Source organism: Aphidius gifuensis, linkage group LG3 (genome assembly GCF_014905175.1).
Source record: "Aphidius gifuensis isolate YNYX2018 linkage group LG3, ASM1490517v1, whole genome shotgun sequence".
Classification (NCBI taxonomy): Eukaryota; Metazoa; Arthropoda; class Insecta; order Hymenoptera; family Braconidae; genus Aphidius; species Aphidius gifuensis.
In genome coordinates this window covers 27048229-27068126 of record NC_057790.1, presented here as the reverse complement: position 1 = coordinate 27068126, position 19898 = coordinate 27048229, and the positions used below count along the sequence as shown (strand labels likewise).

Here is a 19898-nt window from a genome sequence, read left to right as displayed (position 1 = left end):
AAAAATTGTATTAAATTTTAATTTTATGTAATTAAATTTTTTTTTATCAAAAATTAAAATGATATTCCAAGTCTCGATATTGTATAGAATTATATTTTTTGAGATGTTAATTATTAGTTACATTTATTTGTTTTTCTTTGAATTTTTTGATAAATTATAGTTTCATAAAATAATTACATAGACAAATGCAACTTGCAAGAAACTTTACAATCTATAGATATAATGTTTCTTGCAAGTTGCACCAGCACCACCACTTGCAATCAAGCTCAGCAAGTTTTCGCGCTATACCAATATATACACACTTTCAGCATATAATTTTTCCTACTTTTTGCAAAAGGGTTGGTGGTGGCTGGAGGGATGATGCTGAGTGCAAGCTGAGCACAAGCTCAATTGAGAGCTGATAGTAAACTCGGGCGTCGACCGTTAGTCACTTTCAAGCTTTCGTAAAAAAACCACTCAAAAATTATACCTTCAACAAAACATATCATTTTCGCGCAATTTATCTTTTTTGAAAATCGAATAATTTAAAATTTATTTGAAAATATAAACAGTTTAATTTAACGTTTAAAATAATTGTAACATTTTTTTTTATTTTTTTTTTTTTGTTATCTTGATTACTTGATGTTTTAATTAAATTATTATTTAAATATTTATTAAATTCAAATTTATTTTATTCTAACAACAAAGTGATTTTTATAGTTTTATTTTTTTTCATTATATAAATTATTTTTTCCTGAAAAATTAAAACTTCAATGTGCTGTTTTATGTTGTTTTTTATTCTTCGAAGGCAATAAAATAACACGTTTGTTTTTAGTGTAAGTATTTGACATAAAAAATAAATATAAATAATTTAATTTACATTTTTTTTAATTGATTAAATTACTATCTAATGACGAGAAATAAATATAAAAATTACTATGAATTATTCATGATGATCGAATAAATAAAACTGAAGTTTAAATTTAATTTTCCGTCTCCAATTTGAACGGCGATAAAATTTTATTTACTAGATAACATTTAAACAATTATTCATTATTAAAAAATTAAAATAATAATATTTTTTGTTTATAACTTGAACTGTCATACTCTAGTGCTGATAAAAAATTTAATTAAAAAACTTTTTGACAATAATTACCGGCCACTAAATAAAATTGCAATCAAGACATTTTTTCTTTTTGTATATTTAAATTTTTAAAAAAACTTTAAAAAGAAATAAATTCGCGTAACTTAAAAAAAAAATAAAATAAATTTATAAGAAAAAAAAATAATTTAATTTGAATATAAAATATTTATTTCATAATTTTAAAAAAATAAATTTTTAAATAATTCCTTCAACAGATAAATTTTACAGCAATAAAAAATCATTTTGAATTTATTAAATCAATTCACAATCCTACAAGAAATTATACTTTATAAAATTATTTTTCCACCAATCTAAAATTACAAAAAATGAAAAAACACAAGTAAATATTTTTTTTTTGTTTACTAAAGTTTATTTTTCAAATGACCCTGACATTTGAACTATTTAAAAAAATAAAACCTCAAGGATTTAAATTTATAGATGAAGTTACAAGTAGCTAAGAAAATAATCAATAGAATAAGGTCAAAGCTCAAGACCCGATAAGCTCACGAGAGCAATGAGCTTTTTGAATAATAAAAAAAAAAAATACTATATCTCGAGAGATGAAATATAAAATCAGATATACCAATTCAATTGAAATATAAAGGAAAAATTAATATGCTATTGAATTAAATAATGCAATGAGAAATTAAAAAAAATAAATGAAATAAATTTATTTGGGAAAAAAATGTCTTGTTACACATGTTGCTTGTGTTGTTGTGAGCCAAATAAAATTGATACATTGACATATGGACCAGAAGAAATAAGAAATCATCAAGACAGCAGTAAGGGACTTGCTTTTCTATCTGGATTTACTGCTTTACTATCATTTGTCATTGTTTCAATAGCAATTGGGACAGACGAGTGGCTATTTACTGATGAAAAATTATCAAAAATAAATCCAGCAAATGCATCAGTTGAACCGGATAGTAAAATTACACACAGTGGTCTTTGGAGAATTTGCGTTGCAACAAGTAAGTTTAACAAAAAATAAATTTATATAAAAAAATTTATTTTTATCTAAATATTATAAAGAGGGATATATTTTTTTATTGGATTAATATATTGTAGCATCTTTGACCTATTTACTTTGAAATAAAAAAATTATCATTGGGGAAATTATTAATTACAAACTCGAGAGCAAAGGAAATTAGATTTTTTTTCTTCCGACGTTTCTTCGAGGCTATTGAAAGATTTTAAGATCTAATTTATATCTGTAACTTGCTGGATAATTATATTTGTTTGTTGTTTTAATATTAGAAACGGAATTTTATATATATTTTGAGAAGAAATATTTTTTTTTATTACTTTTGACAATAATTATGGATTTTAGCAAAATATAAAATTAAAAAACAAAAAAAGTACTCGAAGATAATTAATAAAACTTTCAGAAAAATTATATTTAGGGATTGTTTAAATAATAAAAGCATAATTTCGTGAAAATTCTATTGAGAAATATTTTTTTAAACGAATATGACTTGCAGCCAAAAAGCTGAATTTTGTCTGCAGGTCACAAAAAATATGAAATTAAAAATTAAAAAAAAGGGCTCGAAGAAAATTTGTAAAATTTTTAGGATAATTAGATTTAGCTGTTTTTTGAATATTAAAATGATAATTTCACGGAAACTATGCTTAGAAATATTTTTTTTAACAATGATGGATTTTGGCATAAAGTACAGAATTTTGTAAAAATATAAAATTAAAAAAAAAATAAAAGTACTCGAAGAAAATTTATAAAAATTTCAGGAAAACTAGGTCAAGGTGTTGTTTAAATAATAAAAGCATAATTTCATGAAAATTTTGTTTAGAAATATTTTTTTTCACGAATATGACCAGCTGTGAAAAGTACCGAATATTGTCTACAAGTAACGAGCAATATAAAATAGAAAAAAAAAAAAAGTGCTCGAAGGAAATTCATAAAAAATTCAGGATTATTATATTAAGGTGTTGTTTAAATAATAGAACCATAATTTTATGAAAATTCCATTTAGAAATAATTATTTGACCAACATGACCAATCGCGAAAAAAATTGAGTTTTGCCTGCAGATTAAAAAAAATATAAAATTAAAAAAAAAAAAAAAGTACTCGAAGAAAATTTATAAAAATTTCAGGAAAACTAGATCAAGGTGTTGTTTAAATAATAAAAGCATAATTTTACGAAAATTTCATTTAGAAATAATTATTTGACCACTACGACCGGTAGCGAAAAATACTCAATTGTCTCTACAAGTCACGGGAAATATCTAATCAACAAAATAATAATCTAAAAACCATAAAAAAAAAAAAAAATTTTACTGTTCAGGTCCAACCATGCAATTTGAATGTTCAAGGATTGACTATTTTCCCAACGAAGAATATCTACCTGACCCCAGTGATTCCACAATGGCAATTCCATGTACGTTATTTTTTTTATTTTTTTTTTTTTCAATTAATTTCTCTACTCAATAGTTTTATCGACAAAAAAAAATAAAAAAATAATTTCCACTTGTTGCAGATGCAGTTACAAAATCAGCTGTATTTTTTATCATAGCAACAGTCTTACTGATGATTGCTGAAATTTTCTATGTGATTGCTTACGTATCTAGACCGAGACTTCAATTGTGTATCTTTGTTGCTGGAGTGATATTTACAATTTGTGGTACTCTAATAAATTCTAAAATATAAATATAAATATAAACAACAATTAAAACTTAAATTTTCTAGGCTTGATGATGCTCGTTGGTATGATAATGTACATATCAGTATTCAAAGCTGAAGTTGGTAGCAAACTTCGTCCACGATCTTCATTCCAAGTGAGTTTTAAAATACCTAAATTTATTTTTTAATTAGTCAATGAATAACAATGATTTTTAATTATTATTTTTAGGGTCCACCGTTTACTTATAATTATGGATTTTCGTTTTTATTGTATGTCAGTGGATTCATCACAACAGAAATTGCTGGTACATCAGCAATATTTTTATATATATCATGGCACCAGCGAGACCTTGCTAGAGAAATATTAGAAAAATCAAATATTGATGTAAGTTTTAAATTACCTTTATTTTATATTTTTTTTTTATTTTAAAATTGTTTACATATTTTTAATGATTACATCAGGATGGCTATGATGTAACAAGTAGTGCTCAACGTCGTAACACTCGTTCACGTCAATCAAGAGGTTCATTTTTGTGTGAGCGACATCAAAAACGTTATTTTTTTGGCAGAGAATCAACTGAAGACCAAATTGATTTTGATGATTTTCTTCCACTTCCAGCTAGTCTTGATTATGATGAATTTCCAAGACAATTTCCTCGTGATATTACAAGCCAAACGGTTTAGAAAAAAAATTTATTCATCCGTTATAAAATAAATGTATTAAATTTTAATAAAATTAATGAGAAAAAAAAAATTTTTTTTCCTCTAAAAATAATTATTATTTAATAAAATTGTATATTTTATTGAAAAATTTTTAATTAAATTTTAAAAAATACTTTTTAAATTATAAGAAAAAAAAAATACATTCTACTAGAATTAAAATAATACATGAAGAATAAATTGTTGAAGAATTATTATTTCTACTCAAAAATGGATAAAAAAAATCATAAGGCAATATGAGATCCAAGTTTGGTCCACCAGCATAATAATACATTTCTGGTGTTGATATATCACGTGATGAAACATAAGTAATAATATCAACACTCAATGTGTCAATGCACCTATCAACAGTGCTATTATTTTTATCAAAACATTTTCTTTCCCAAGTTATGGATTCTTCATCAGACACAGTGATGCCAGCTCCAACAATTTTATAATAATCATCATTTGTCATCTTTGGCATAAGACCATACATCAAATCAATTTTAATTGAAGTAAAAAGTCCAGAACATTGATACTCTGTCTCCAATATTTTAGCAGTAACAATATTTTTTGGAATTCTATTAAGTAAAATTTGATTCCAATCAGTTGCATTTAAATTTGTCGTGTTACCACTTCTAGATATGTAAATTGGATAGTTGTCAATATCAGTAATATTAACTAATGAATCATCAAAAAATGCTGTGATAATTTTTTGATTAATTTCCATACAAGTATTGGCTGTAAAATTATCAGTATCAACAATAATTTTACATTTTGACTTGACATCTTCTCCAAGAACAAGTGGATACTTGTTGTCACTTGAACACTTGGAGTCTTTCATACCCAGTGGAATTTTAAAAATGTAATTTGAAGTGTTAAAACTGATGATGTCATTGGACACAGTACTGGAAGCATTGGATAACATGGTTCCAAAAATAATTGGCTTGTTTAAAAGATAGCCCAAACTTCCACTTCTCATCAGTGGCTGACTTGATGAATTTATCCACTGGAATTTAATTTCATATTGTTGATTAAATGCTCTTGTAAAATTTCCCAATTGAATATTTAATTTGACATTTTTAATACCATCACTGCCATTGTGATAAATTGTGTACTCAAATTTTTTGACAATGTTTACACATGTCTCATTGACACAAGAAGCACGAGGAATAATTTTAGAATTACAATTTTTAAATGCATTTGTACAAATTTTTGTTTCAACTGGAATACATATATTTTTTGTACAATTTTCATTGATTGATGTGTTTAAATACTTTGGCAATGATATGACAGTAATGTTGCTGTAAAAATCTGGATTAATCCATGGATTTTCATTTCTTAAATTAATTTGAAGACAATTTGATTGCCAATTATTTAAATATTCAATTTCTTTTATCATTGAACATTGTCCAGTAAATCCTTTAAGTGGTAGCTCAAATTTTTTAACTTTTTTATTTCTTTTTATCCAAAATACATCACCATGAATATACAAACTCGATACATTGATATTAATTTTATTTGGTTTTTTTTGTTCAATCCAACTGTATCTTGTCTGATGATTATTCTTCAAAACATCATTAAATTTTTCACGATTTTTAATTCTCATTGAATTTATTGCTGAATCAAGTGGTGGTGTATTTTCTTTTGATATACAAAATAAATTATCAGCTAATCTATCAAGAATAAATTTAGTATTATTTTTTTTAATAAAATTTTTGTTAAAACAATATTGTGAATCGTAATTCTTTGGTTTAATATCATAACATTTTGAAAAAACTTCAAGTTGATACTCATGACAATCAGTATCACAACAACAATTTATATCACAAACAAGTACTGTCAAATCACAAGGACAAATATTTTTATTTTGTTTTTGTAATGTTAATTGTCTTGTTGTGTTTTTAACAATTGTTGCTACTGTTGTTACAACTGGCATGATTGTTGTTGTTGTTGTGATGCTAATATTTTTTGATGCTTCAATATTATCAAAGTCTACTTTCAAATCAATTCCTTCATCATCACTTTCTGTTGTCGTTGTTGTTGTTCTTGTTGTTGTTGAATAAAAACTTGTTGTTGCTGTATCAATTGTAGAGTTATCAAAACTCACCAGAGTATCATTATTTATTTTATTTTCACATGTATCATCAGTTGGACATTGAGTTGTTGAAATAACATCAGTTATTTGACAACAACATTCATTAAAAATAAACCAAATGGTCCAAATAATAATTGTCCATGTGTTTATCTTCATTTTGATAAAGTAGCCTTTAAAGAAGACAGCCAAATTTGATAAAATTTTTAGCAATAACATGCAAAACAATATTAACAGTTCCAAGACTTTGTGTTAATAACTCAAATCTATCACCACCATTTGCTAAAAGATTTGGACTTTTAAGTTGAAGTGTTATTCCCAAAAAACGATCTCGTAATTGATCCAAACAATTACCAATTGGTTTCCAGGTGTAACACTTAATTTTATGTTGACCTGGACTCAATGGAACAGTACAAACTCCATAAGCAACAAATAAAATTCTTGAATATTTATCACGACAAAATACTTGAAGTAATAATTTTGGTGATGCTTGGATTGTCTGGGTGGTGTAGTGAATGTCAATTGGATGACTCCAGTAAGGCTTTTCTGTAAATGTATCACGAGACTCTTGAGTTTGACCTTCAATATTCCCATCAATTACTCTCCAACCATTGCCTGATTTTTTTTTTTTTAAATAATAAATAAAATAAAAATAATTATTATTAGAATTTTTATTGTTATTGTTGTTTGATCATACAATTAATTATAATTATTACCTGCATGAAAATTCCATTTACAAAACAATGCAATATCACCAAAATTTTCAGCTGATTCAATTTCACCAAAAACATGAAGCTCTGCCATTACAATTTTTCATGATATAAATAATAATAAATAATTATATAAATTACAACTTTGTTTGTTTTTTTTGCTTCAAAAAAGAATTATAAACAAGTAGATTTAATAAAACGTACTATCAAACTAAATTTATCGAGCGTCCAAGTCAACACACAAATTCAAAACAAATACGTTTCTATGGTAACAGGTGTTCCGTGAACACACAGCTGCAGGAATCGATATTTTTAAAACCGGCCCACATCAACACGTGTTAATTGTGATTGTCACGTGACCGAATACTGGTGCTGGTGCTAGAAGCTTCACTTGACACTTTTTAAATTTTTATGACTTGTGAGTAAATAAACAATTGTGAGGTCTGGCCGTGTTAATTATATTAAACTAAAACTTGGTTATATATAGTAGATACAAAATTATAATTTGATCAAATATGAGTCAGCTAAAACGATTACGTAAATCAGGGTCGCAAGAAAGCTTAGTGAAAAAATATAAAGTTACAAGTCAAAATTCAACACGTTCCTTCAGCAAAAACAATAATAAGGTCAGTTAAAAAAAAGTGCAGTTTGCATCCCATGCTTGTAGATTATATTATATTGAAATTTGAATTATTGTTATTAAATTATTAAATATTGATTATTTTTTTTAGACATACTCTCACCATGATGATGACAATGATAATGATTTATACGCCAAAGATGGAATGTCAATTGGGCATGTTAATAATGATTGCCTGGCTGAAATATTTATGTATGTCCCAGCATGTGAACGGTCGAAAATTGCACTGGGTATGATAAATTATTTTATTTAAAAAATTATTTAGTAATAAGTTATTATTATTATTATTATTATTATTATTATTATTATTATTATTATTATTATTAATAACAATTAATTTATTTTTTTTAGTATGCAAAAAATGGAAAAGAGCCCTTGATGATGCTTGGTTTAATGTCAAAAAACTTGAATTAACTTATTGGCGATATGATGAGTATCCACATTTTTTAGAGAAAAATTATCCAACAATCGATGGACAATTCAATTTTTTGAAATCACTGCTTAATAAATGTGGCCATTATTTACGAGAATTAGACTTGTCAGTCTATGCTCATTGTAACATAGTGCCAGTTATCAATGAATATTGTCCAAACCTAGAAAAACTTCGAATAAGAATTGTATATATTGACAATGCAATATTAGATAATGCATTTACACGTCTTTCGAAACTAAAAGTATTGAAAATTACATTTCAATGTTTTAGAAAACGCTGTTCACAATTACCTGTTACTTTAATCAATTCATTGTTAAACGTTGCTGATACATTGACTGAATTGAGTCTGTCAAATTGGCCCGGATGCATGGGAGACAACTCTAAATTTCCAGAAGAAATGACTGGTGTAAGTTCAACTTTATACCTATGACAAAAACAACAAGCAAAAACTCTCTTTATCCTTTACATATTGGTACTTATGAATTATTTGTTTTGCAGGTGGTTTCTAAACTGACGGCCTTGGAAACAGTTCACATTGCTGGCATAAGCTGGTCCCCAAGTTTATGCGATTATTTGAATCCAAGATCTATGTCTCAAACATTATCACTCTTTATCGACGATTATCATTACCTTCAAAATAGAATGACTATCATATCACTCTATGCAAGAATGGAGGAATTATATATAGTAAGTCGTGGAGTTACCGATAATTTTTTATATAATATTGCCAATCTCATGAGGCAATTACGCAGACTTCGTACACCTTGTGAAATTGTAACAGATGCTGGTATAGTAGCACTTTCAAAGATGAATGATTTAAAAATTCTTCGTTGTTACGGGTTTAATGATAAAGTCACTGATTCTTCAATTAAATTATTTAAAAATATGCAAGAATTTTCTTTACCATGGAGCAATAAAATTACTAATGAATCAGCCACGAAAGTTCTTGAAAATTCACCAAAGATGCGATATTTAAGCGTTAAGAACACAGGAGTAACTTATGAATTTATCAAAAAAGCAGAAGAAATATCAAGAAAACGTAAAAAAGAATTGACACTAATCACGTTATGTAAAGATGGTATGTCTACCACAAACATTAAATATGGATATTTAACAGTTGTTTATAGTGACAAAAATAAACGAAAAAGTTAAAAATTAGATATTTCATCAGCTATTGATATGTAGCTATTCATGATAACTAACTAAGAATACTAGATTGATTGAAAGCTTAAACAAGTAGTATATAATTGTTATACAATTAAAATTCAAGTATTATATAACTATATACAATAATAACTTAAAAATAACTCAAATTTCATAATACATACACGAATTACTAATAATTAATAATTATGAATTAAAATAAAAAAAAGAAAAGTAAAAAACAAGTTGATTGATATATAATTTAACAATTGTCATAAATAAATAATAATTGATTATCAAACAACACGTCTATTGTCTAATTAATCCAAACAATTATTACTTAATTTATGATTTCAATAAAAAATAAATATATTATTTTTAATAGATAAAAAGATCAACCACCTCTTACATTACTCAAAAAAAAAAAAATGTATTAAATCATAATAAAAAACAAAGCTAAGATGATGATGGTGATGATGAATTAAATTCTTTTGGCTGAAAAACAATAATATAATAAAAAAATAAAAATATAAAAAAAATAATTAAAAAATTTATCTGTCAAGTTAAATAAATATCCAACAAACATTCAATCATCATTTAATTATTTTTCATTCCCCGCATTCAAACAAGCTACATTATAAAATATATGAAAAAAAAAAAAAAAAATATTGTTAATAAATGAATTAGCGAATTTAAAAAAAAAAAAAACAACAATATATGTACAGACATTTTTTTAGTCAATTTCACTTCTGAGTTCTGTTGAACTTCCTCATATTCACCATTATCATAAAATATTTTTAAACTATATTTTGTTAATTAGTTGACAAAGATTACGAAATTATTTTTTAAAATTTTCATTTTAATTTAACTTTTTCTCTTTGTTTGTTTATTATATACAGTTGGCATGTTGAAGAAATTATAAAAACAATACAATTATTAATATATATTAACTGATAAAAATTTTGTTCGCACAATAACTGAACTTTGTGCAAAAATGAAACTAATTACAAGAACAAATATTAAAAAAAAAAAAATTTGTGTATGTTCTTGTCTGTCTCGCTCACTCACTTGCACTCAACTGCACTCTATGCCAATTTTGGTGAATTAGGCCTTATCGGGTGCATCAGGTGCACATGGGTGCACTAGTGTCATCAGGCCCCAGTACATATGTACATGGTGTACATGTATGCTCGCCTGTCCGACACATTTAATCAAAAATGATTGAATTTAGAACATCACTGATCACATGAACTGGACAAAAAATTAGTAAAAAAATTATCAGGCGAGTTAAAATAACTAGAGTGCTTTTCAAATTAAATATCAAATTATTGTTGTTGAAAATAAAAATTGATCAGTCTTTTCAGCAATACTACCAACATCATAAGGCTGAAAATCGAATTATGACATGGTCCTACGATAAAGAGGATGACATGGTTAGTCGAAAATAATTGTACTCACCGCATGCTTGTAAATTAAATATTAATTAATTATTCTTTTTAGATATGCCAACACGATTATGATACATCTGAGCGTGTCAATGATGATTGTCTGGCTGAAATATTCATGTATGTTCCAGCATGGGAAAGACCAAAAATTGCATTAGGTAAAATAAATTATTTGATTTAATTTAAAAAATTATTTAGTAATAACAATTAATTTATTCTTTTTAGTATGCAAAAAATGGAAAAGAGCCCTCGATGATTCTTGGTTTAAAGTCAAAAAACTTGAATTAACTTATTGGCAATATGATAAGTATGTACATGTATTAGAAAAAAATTATCCAACACTCGAGGGACAATTTAATTTTTTGAAAGGACTGCTTAATATATGTGGACGTTATTTAACAGAATTAGACTTGTCAGTCTATGCTCATTGTAACATATTGCCAGTTATCAGTGAATATTGTCCAAACCTCGAGAAACTTCGAATAAGAATTGAATCTATTGACAATGCAATATTAAACAATGCATTTAAAGGTCTTTCTAAACTGAAAGTATTAAAAATTGTAATTCAATGTTTTAGAATTCTTAATATCGTAAGATACTATACACAATTACCTGTTACTTTAATTAATTCATTGTTAAACGTTGCTGATACATTGACTGAATTGAGTCTGTTATATTGGCCTAGATGCATGGGAAACAACACTTACTTTCCAAAAGAAATGACTAGTGTAAGTTTAACTTTATATCTTAGACAAAAACAACAAGCAAAAATTCTCTCTATTCTTTACATAGAGGTACTGATGAATTATTTGTTTTGCAGGTGGTTCCTAAACTGACGGCCTTGAAAAAAATTCACATTGCTGGTATAGGCTGTCCCTCGAGTTTATGCAATTATTTGAATTCGAGAGCTCTTTCTAAAAAAATATTACTCTTTAACGACGATTTTCTTTACCTTCAACATAAAATGACTATCATATCACTCTATGAAGAAATGAAGGAATTATATATAGAAAGAAATGGAGTCACCGATGATTTGTTATATAATATTGCCAATCTCATGAGGCAATTACGTACACTTCGTATACCTTGTGATATGGTAACAGATACTGGTATAGTAGCTCTTTCAAAGATGAATGATTTGAAATTTCTTACATTTTTCGGGATTAATAACGTCACTGATTCTTCAATTAAATTATTTAAAAATATGGTAAAATTGTCTTTACCATGGAGCAATAAAATTACTAATGAATCAGCCACGAAAGTTCTTGAAAATTCACCAGAGATGAAATATTTAAGTGTTAAGAACACAGGTGTAACTTCTGAATTTATCAAAAAAGCAGATGAAATATCAAGAAATCGTAAAAAAAAATTGACACTAGTCATGTTATGTGAAGATGGTATGTCTGCCACAAAAATTAAAAATGGATATTTAACAGTTACTTATAGTGACAAAAATAAACGCAAAAGTTAAAAATTAGATATTTATCATTAGCTATTGATATGTAGCTATTCATGATAACTATAACTAAGAATACTAGATTGATTGAAAACTCAAACAATGTTACAATTATAAAAAAAAAAACAACATGCATAATTATTGACAACATATATATTTTTAATAAAAATAATAAAGTTAGAAATAATATTGTATTAAATGTATAGTATTAATTCAAATAATAAATAAATAAACAATGATAAAAAAGCTAACCCCTGGTAATTGATAAATCCTAATTTTATTGCTATTTAAAAAAAAAAAAAAATGAATTTGAATAATTTAAAACAGATGCGGTTGCGTACTCAGGTGTAACTTTTGAATTTATCGAAAAAGCAAAAGAAATATCAAAAAATCGTAAAGAAAGATTGATACTAGTCATGCCATGTGAAGATGGTATGTCTACCACAAAATTTTATGAATATTTAACAATTTTGTATTTTGACGAAGATAAACCAAAAAGTAAAAATTAGATATTTCGATAGCTATTGATTGAAAACTTGAACGATGTTACAATATTATAAAAAAAAAAAAAACATGCATAATTATTGACAACATTCATATTTTTAATGAAAATAATAAAGCTAGAAATAATATTGTATTAAATATATAGTATTAATTCAAATAATAAATTAATAAACAATGATAAAAAAGCTAACCCCTGGTTATTGATAAATTCTAATTTGCAATTAATAACATCTGTAATTAATATTTTTAATAAAAAATAACAATCATTAAAATTTTATTGCTTTTATTTATTCGTTTTATTGTTGAATAATTAATTTTATATGCTTTTAATAAAGGTATAAAGTATTTTCAAGTCAACATTTAAAAAATTATTATTTATTTATTTATTATTAGGTATTTTCTACAAATGACAATACATTTGCATGTTATATTATTTTTAAATGAAAATTTATATATTATTTTTTTTTTTATTAATTTTTTTTAAATAATATCAATTTTACAAAAAAAAATTATAGTAAATATTTTTTTTATTTTGTTATTAATGTTTATTTTTTATTGAAAAAAAAAAAAAAAAAAAAAAAAATTCGGTGTTATATATTGATGTCTATTTTATATCAATGTACATAATTTTATAATATTTTTTTAATTTCACCACTTGTTGCTAATGATAATGCTGTTTCACCTACGTTTGATTTTTAATCAATATTATGTTAGCAAAATGATCCAGTAATAATTTAACGATATCAACATTGCCAGCACGTGATGCTGCCATCAATGGAGTTACTTTATTGTGATTGGATATTTCAATATTTGCACCACTATTTAAAAGTACCTGAACAACTTCTAAATGACCTGGACCTTCAAGACCACAACCATATATTAATGGTGTATTACCGGATTTTGATTGGCAATCAATGTTAGCATTATGAGCCAATAATAGCTTCACAATTTCAGCATGACCGCCTCTGGCTGCTATGATTAACGGTGTGCATCCATCTTTATTGTAATCATCGACATTGGCTTTCCATTTCAGCAGCTCTTTTACAACTGCTACATGGCCCTTATTGCAGGCGTACATTAATGGTGTATAACTTGTTGCTGATTGAGCTGTAATATCAGCACCACTTTCCAATAATAATTTGACAATTTCAAGATGACCACTGTCGGATGACAGTATCAATGGAGTGGCACCTAATATATTGCAACCTTTTTCAATGTTTACTTTATTTTTTAAAAATAACTGAAATAAAAAAAAACAAACAAAATACAACAATGAAATATATAAATAATAATAATAAAATATATAGATGATAAAAAAATTACCTTTACAACATTTAAAGAGCCAGCTCCACAAGCAATTGACATTGGAGATGCAGCACTTTCTGTTTCCTCATTTACATTGTGTCCTTTTTTTAAAATGTTTTTAACAATAGTAACTTGATCATTAACACACGCTTCAAATAATGTACGCCTCTTATGACTTGTTAGCTGTTGAATAAAAAAATTAATTTTATTTAAAAAAAAAAATCAAATCAAATAACGAAAATACTTGTGTTTAAAATTTAAATAGTTTTTTAAACAGTATGGCTCAATCAACAATAGTAAAATAGGAAAATTTAGAAAAATTAAAAAAAAAAAAAAAAAGACATTGATTTTGATCGAGACTTGATTATAAAATTTTAGAATATTATTTTTTTGAAATATACATACAGTTGTCATGTTGAAATATTTCTAAAAACAATACAATTTATAATTATATATTAACTGGTAGAATTTTGTTCGTACAATAACTGAACTTTGTGCAAGAATAAAATTAATTACAAGAAAAAAAAATATAAAAAATATTTGTGTATGTTATTGAAAGAACACGTGGGAAAATTGAGGTTGTATACACACAAGCCTAAGATAGATAATCGTAGAGTAAAACCGGCAGCAGAAGGTAGTTGACGCACACAAAAATAAATTGCATGCTTGTGTGAACAGATTTATTGAGATTTATTCACACTACAAGGTTTCTAGTTTTCTTGGGTGCAACAATATATTATCTCTCTCTCTCTCTCTCTCTCTCTCTTTCTCTCTCTCTCTCACGCACGTGCACTCTATGCCAATATTCGAGAATCAGCCGGCCTGATCGGGCTCAATCGGGTGATCGGGCTCATCAGGTGCACGAGTGCCATCAAGCCTGATCAGGCCCCAGTACATGTATGCTCATTGCTCGCCAATGCGACACATTTGATTAAAAATGATTAAATCCAAAAGATTACATGAATCAGAACTGGAAAAAAAATTAGTAAAAAAATATAAGGTGAGTTAAAATAACTGCAGTGTTTTTCAAATTAAATATTAAATTATTGTTATTAAATATAAATATTGATTAATCTTTTCAGCAATACGATAATGATGATTTCCTGTCTGAAATATTTATCTATGTGCCAGCATGGGAGTGGCCGAAAATTGCATTGGGTATGTTAAATTATCAAATTTAAAAAATTATTTAGTAATAACAATTAATTTATTTTTTTTAGTATGCAAAAAATGGAAAAGAGCCCTTGATGATTATTCTTGGTTTAATGTCAAAAAACTTGAATTAACTTATTGGCGATATGATGAGTATCCACATTTTTTAGAGAAAAATTATCCAACACTCGATGGACAATTCAACTTTTTGAAAGGACTACTTAATAAATGTGGCTATTATTTACGAGAATTAGACTTGTCAGTCTATCCTAAAAGTAACATAGTGCCAGTTATCAATGAATATTGTCCTAACTTAGTAAAACTTCGAATAAGAATCAAGTTTATTGACAATGCAATATTAGATAATGCATTTACACGTCTTTCGAAACTAAAAGTATTAAAAATTATATTTCAATGTTTTAATAAACATGCATATTTACCTCTTACTTTAATCAATTCATTGTTGAACGTTGCGGATACCTTGACTGAATTGAATCTGTCAAATTGGCCCGGATGCATGGGAGACAACACTAACTTTCCAGAAGAAATGACTAGTGTAAGTTTAACTTTATATCTATGACAAAACTAATAAGCAAAAATTCCTTGTATTCTTTACATAGAGGTACTCATAAATTATTTGTTTTGCAGGTGGTTTCTAAACTGACGGCCTTGGAAACAGTTCACATTGCTGGTATAGGCTGGACCCCAAGTTTATGCAATTATTTGAATCCGAGATCTATCTCTAAAACAATATCACTCTTTATCGACGATTATTATTACCTTGAAAATAAAATGACTACCATATCACTCTATGCAGAAATGGAGGAATTATATATAAGATATCGTGGAGTTACCGATAATTTTTTATATAATATTGCCAATCTCATGAGGCAATTACGCAGACTTCGTACACCTTGTGAAATGGTAACAGATGCTGGTATAGTAGCACTTTCAAAGATGAATGATTTAAAAATTCTTGCTTGTTGCGGGTTTAATGATAACGTCACTGATTCTTCAATTAAATTACTTAAAAATATGGTAGAATTGTATTTACCATGGAGCAATAAAATTACTAATCAATCAGTCACGAAAGTTCTTGAAAATTCACCAGAGATGCAATATTTTTGCGTTATGAACACAGGAGTAACTTCTGAATTTGTCGAAAAAGCAAAAGAAATATCAAGAAATCGTAAAAAAAAATTGACACTAGTCATGTCATGTGAAGATGGTATGTCTGCCACAAAAATTAAAAATGAATATTTAACAGTTTATGTTGAAAAACAGAAACAGCAAAATGAAAATTAGATAATAAACTAGATTGATTTAAAGTTTCAACAATCATAAATCATAATTATTATTAACAATATATTTTCATGAATTGTCAGCAAGAAATAATATTAATTTAAAAATAAATAAATAAATAATGATAAAAAAACTAACTCTTGGTTATAGAATAATCTCAATCTTACTTCCATTGAAAAAAAAAAATTTGAATCATTCAAAATCAGCTCACTAGGTCATATATTTAAATTTTTTTTTTAAAATAATTTTAATTAAATTCAAATTAAAAACAAATCAATTTTATTAAATAAAATGCATATACCATAAATAATAATAATAATATATATTTACAAACAATCTTGATAATTAAATAGCTAATTGACAATATCAGCAAAAGAATTGTTGTTATTATGAGATGATTGTTCTTCTGGTTGTGTTGATGTTGGACTTTTTAAATTTTCAATACTTTTACCATGTGATAGACTTGTTGAACTAAGCATAATTGATATTTGTTCTGGCAATGGACACGCAATCAATAGCTGTTCTTCTGTACTATAATTGGCATAAATAAAATGTGACAATTGAGCAAATATACCAACAACATTATTTCTAATTGGTTTAAATAATATACACTCTGTTTCTTTATTTGCCAAATATAATTGCATTGATTGTTGTATACTTGGTAAACGAAATTTAATTAATCTCAATGATTCACTAACAACTTTAGCAACTTGCTGTGCTTCAATTTTAATCACTTCATCATTGTTATTATTATTTTGTTTTGATTGTTCAAGTAATTGATTTATTGGCTCAACAATAATATCTGTACAATGTTGAATGAGTCTTTGACAAGATGCTTTTAATTTAGCATCAACATGTTTTCTTGAATCAATAAGATGTTCTTTCATTCTTGGTGCTCCTTCAAGTAAAAATTCTAACAATGCATTATTTGATAATGCAAATAGCCTTGAACGTTTTTCCAATAAACCAAATGCAGCTGTTTTAACTTTTGAAAAATCAAGTGAATATTCTTTAATTGTAAAATCAACTTGAAATGGAGCAATTTGTTCTCGTAATATTAATAAATGTTTAATTTGAAATAATAATGCATCAATTTCTGTTGATCTTTGTTGAATTTTTTCTTTAGCATTTTCAACACTCTCAACACAAAATGTTATTGCGTCATGGCTCAATGATTGAAATACTGGTCTATCAACACAACGATAAAGACGTGATAAACAAACAAGTGTACGTCTAACAGTTGGATACCACATTCCATGTAAATCAGCTGGTGAATTTGATACACTTGATTTTTGCATAAGTGGCTCAAATGCAATATGTTTCTGTTGTTGTTGCTGTTCTTGTTTTAAATTTAAACTCTCATTTGATGAGCCAATAACTGAAGGTACAAGTGAAGTAACAGATATTTTTTTAATTCTTGCTTGTCTATCTTCTTCTCTCAATGATTCAGCAATGTCCTCCATCATTTTTAATTTATCAGGATAAGCTAAATCACCTGGTGATGGATTATAGCCCTGTATGTCAGATTGTAAATAAAGATGAGCACGATAAACAAGTCTCTCTTGTGCATCATGAAGAAGTTGCAAACAAACATTTCCAAAACCTTCCAATGCTTCCATATTATTATGCACATGTTCTTCCAACATTTCAATTCTTAATATACAACATATTTCAGCAAGTGTCTCCAAGTGAATTATATTTATAATTGATGGTCTTAATGAATCATACAATGACGTACAAAGACTCTCAAGATACTCAGTAAGTGCTGATGTTTTTTTATCAAAAAATTGATAAAATAATCTGTACTCATCTATGGAAGCATGAAGAAGAAGTGAACATGCATGTCTCACATGACTACAATGATCACCATTGTATTTATCTTTTGCTGATTGTAATCCCATTTGTACACTTGGAACAAGTACCATTCCTCTTTTTGTCAGGTACTTTTGATGACAATCAGCCAACAATGAATCATACTCTTGACGTTTGTATGATCTTTTTTCAATAATATTAACGATTGGTCTCATTTTTGGTAATATTTGTTGAAAACGACCATATAGTAAAGCCATTATTGTGTCTGGTGTGTTGATCAATGATGAATCAGTTTGACCTTGATGATTTAATTCACTAAAATCTTCATTTTGATTTAAAATACTTTTTGTTGCTTCATCCAATAGACTCATTATCCAATTGTGCATCATATTAATAACTCGTGATTGACAATGACGATATTTAACAAGATAAGAACTTGCTTCTTTAAATTTATCATTTTTTTCCATAAATTCAATGTTTTTTTCAATTTTTTCAGTTATATCAATAAATGTATCACTTCGTACAGATAAACTTGGTGAATCAAGCTTGTCCATTATGAAATTTGATTCTTTAAAATATTTTGTATACTGACCAATTTGATTAACAAGATCATTTAGTTTTTCTTGTTCTGATATTAATTGTTCAGTTGCTGAATGTAGTGATGTTGTTTTGCCAGATACAATTGCATATTGACGTGATAATTGTGCAAAATCATCAAGTGCATCTTCAATATTTTTACATAGACTTTGACATTCATCTCTTCTTGTTTTTAATTGCTCTAAATAATTTGAGTATCTTGTATACTCTGATGACTCACATTTTGTTTCAAGAGTTGCATATAATTTTAATAATTCACGACATGTTTCTATTTTTTCAATTTGTTTGTTGTCATCATCATGTTGCTGTTGATTTAAAGAATCATCAGTTGGCTTTGATGATGGACTGTTATAATTTTCTACATCTGTTTTCATAACTTCCTCTTCTAGACATGCTATCAAGTACTTTTGTTTATCTGACAGTGGTGCCAGGGCATCCTCCATTCTATCCCAATTTATTAAATTCATATTGACATTTGTTTCTGTCATTTTTATTATTTTTTTAAAACTTTAATTATGTTTATATACCTGCAAAGTTTAATAATTATTATTAATAATAATATTTGTTTACTTTGTTTTTATTTTTTATCAGGGTTATGAAATAAAACTTACGTTGTTTATTGATAAATTAATGATGCTTTGTTGGACATTATGCAATTATAATTTATTAAAAATAAAGTAGACACTCGAGACACTCAAATTGTTAATTGACAATTGTTTATAATGTCTTAAAACATATATTAATAAATAATATAATAATAAATGTCCACGTCAATATTTACTGTCAAGTGTCAAAGTGTCACTGTATGTGTGTGTGTGTGTGTTTTTTTTCTCTCGGGTTGGCAACT

The 19898-nt window shown here is 26.5% G+C and overlaps 5 protein-coding genes across 5 annotated transcripts; 1 reads left to right on the top strand and 4 right to left on the bottom strand.

Moving 5' to 3' along the window:
* The first annotated feature begins 380 nt into the window (after window positions 1–380).
* Window positions 381–4514, top strand: LOC122853422 (voltage-dependent calcium channel gamma-3 subunit). The gene is made up of 6 exons (XM_044153893.1): window positions 381–2094; window positions 3424–3516; window positions 3616–3759; window positions 3825–3913; window positions 3988–4143; window positions 4221–4514. Exons 1-6 carry the CDS (start codon window positions 1809–1811, stop codon window positions 4440–4442), a joined length of 990 nt encoding a protein of 329 aa, XP_044009828.1. The 5' UTR covers window positions 381–1808; the 3' UTR covers window positions 4443–4514.
* Window positions 4515–4635: 121 nt separating this feature from the next.
* Window positions 4636–6711, bottom strand: LOC122853420 (tectonic-1; the record flags this gene model as incomplete). The annotated part of the gene is made up of 1 exon (XM_044153891.1): window positions 4636–6711. A coding segment is annotated over exon 1 (2076 nt), but the record flags the coding sequence as incomplete, so codon positions are not given.
* A 16-nt stretch (window positions 6712–6727) lies between these two features.
* Window positions 6728–7489, bottom strand: LOC122853421 (B9 domain-containing protein 2-like). The gene is made up of 2 exons (XM_044153892.1): window positions 7269–7489; window positions 6728–7167 (listed from the first exon to the last, which is right to left on the bottom strand). Exons 1-2 carry the CDS (start codon window positions 7354–7356, stop codon window positions 6728–6730), a joined length of 528 nt encoding a protein of 175 aa, XP_044009827.1. The 5' UTR covers window positions 7357–7489.
* Window positions 7490–11347: 3858 nt separating this feature from the next.
* On the bottom strand, window positions 11348–15095 carry LOC122851134 (ankyrin repeat and KH domain-containing protein 1-like). Its single transcript, XM_044150184.1, has 4 exons — window positions 15084–15095; window positions 14207–14371; window positions 13570–14123; window positions 11348–11465 (listed from the first exon to the last, which is right to left on the bottom strand). Exons 1-4 carry the CDS (start codon window positions 15093–15095, stop codon window positions 11348–11350), a joined length of 849 nt encoding a protein of 282 aa, XP_044006119.1.
* Window positions 15096–16658: 1563 nt separating this feature from the next.
* On the bottom strand, window positions 16659–19870 carry LOC122853419 (conserved oligomeric Golgi complex subunit 3). The gene is made up of 2 exons (XM_044153890.1): window positions 19663–19870; window positions 16659–19578 (listed from the first exon to the last, which is right to left on the bottom strand). Exon 2 carries the CDS (start codon window positions 19537–19539, stop codon window positions 16996–16998), a length of 2544 nt encoding a protein of 847 aa, XP_044009825.1. The 5' UTR covers window positions 19540–19578; window positions 19663–19870; the 3' UTR covers window positions 16659–16995.
* Window positions 19871–19898: the final 28 nt, after the last annotated feature.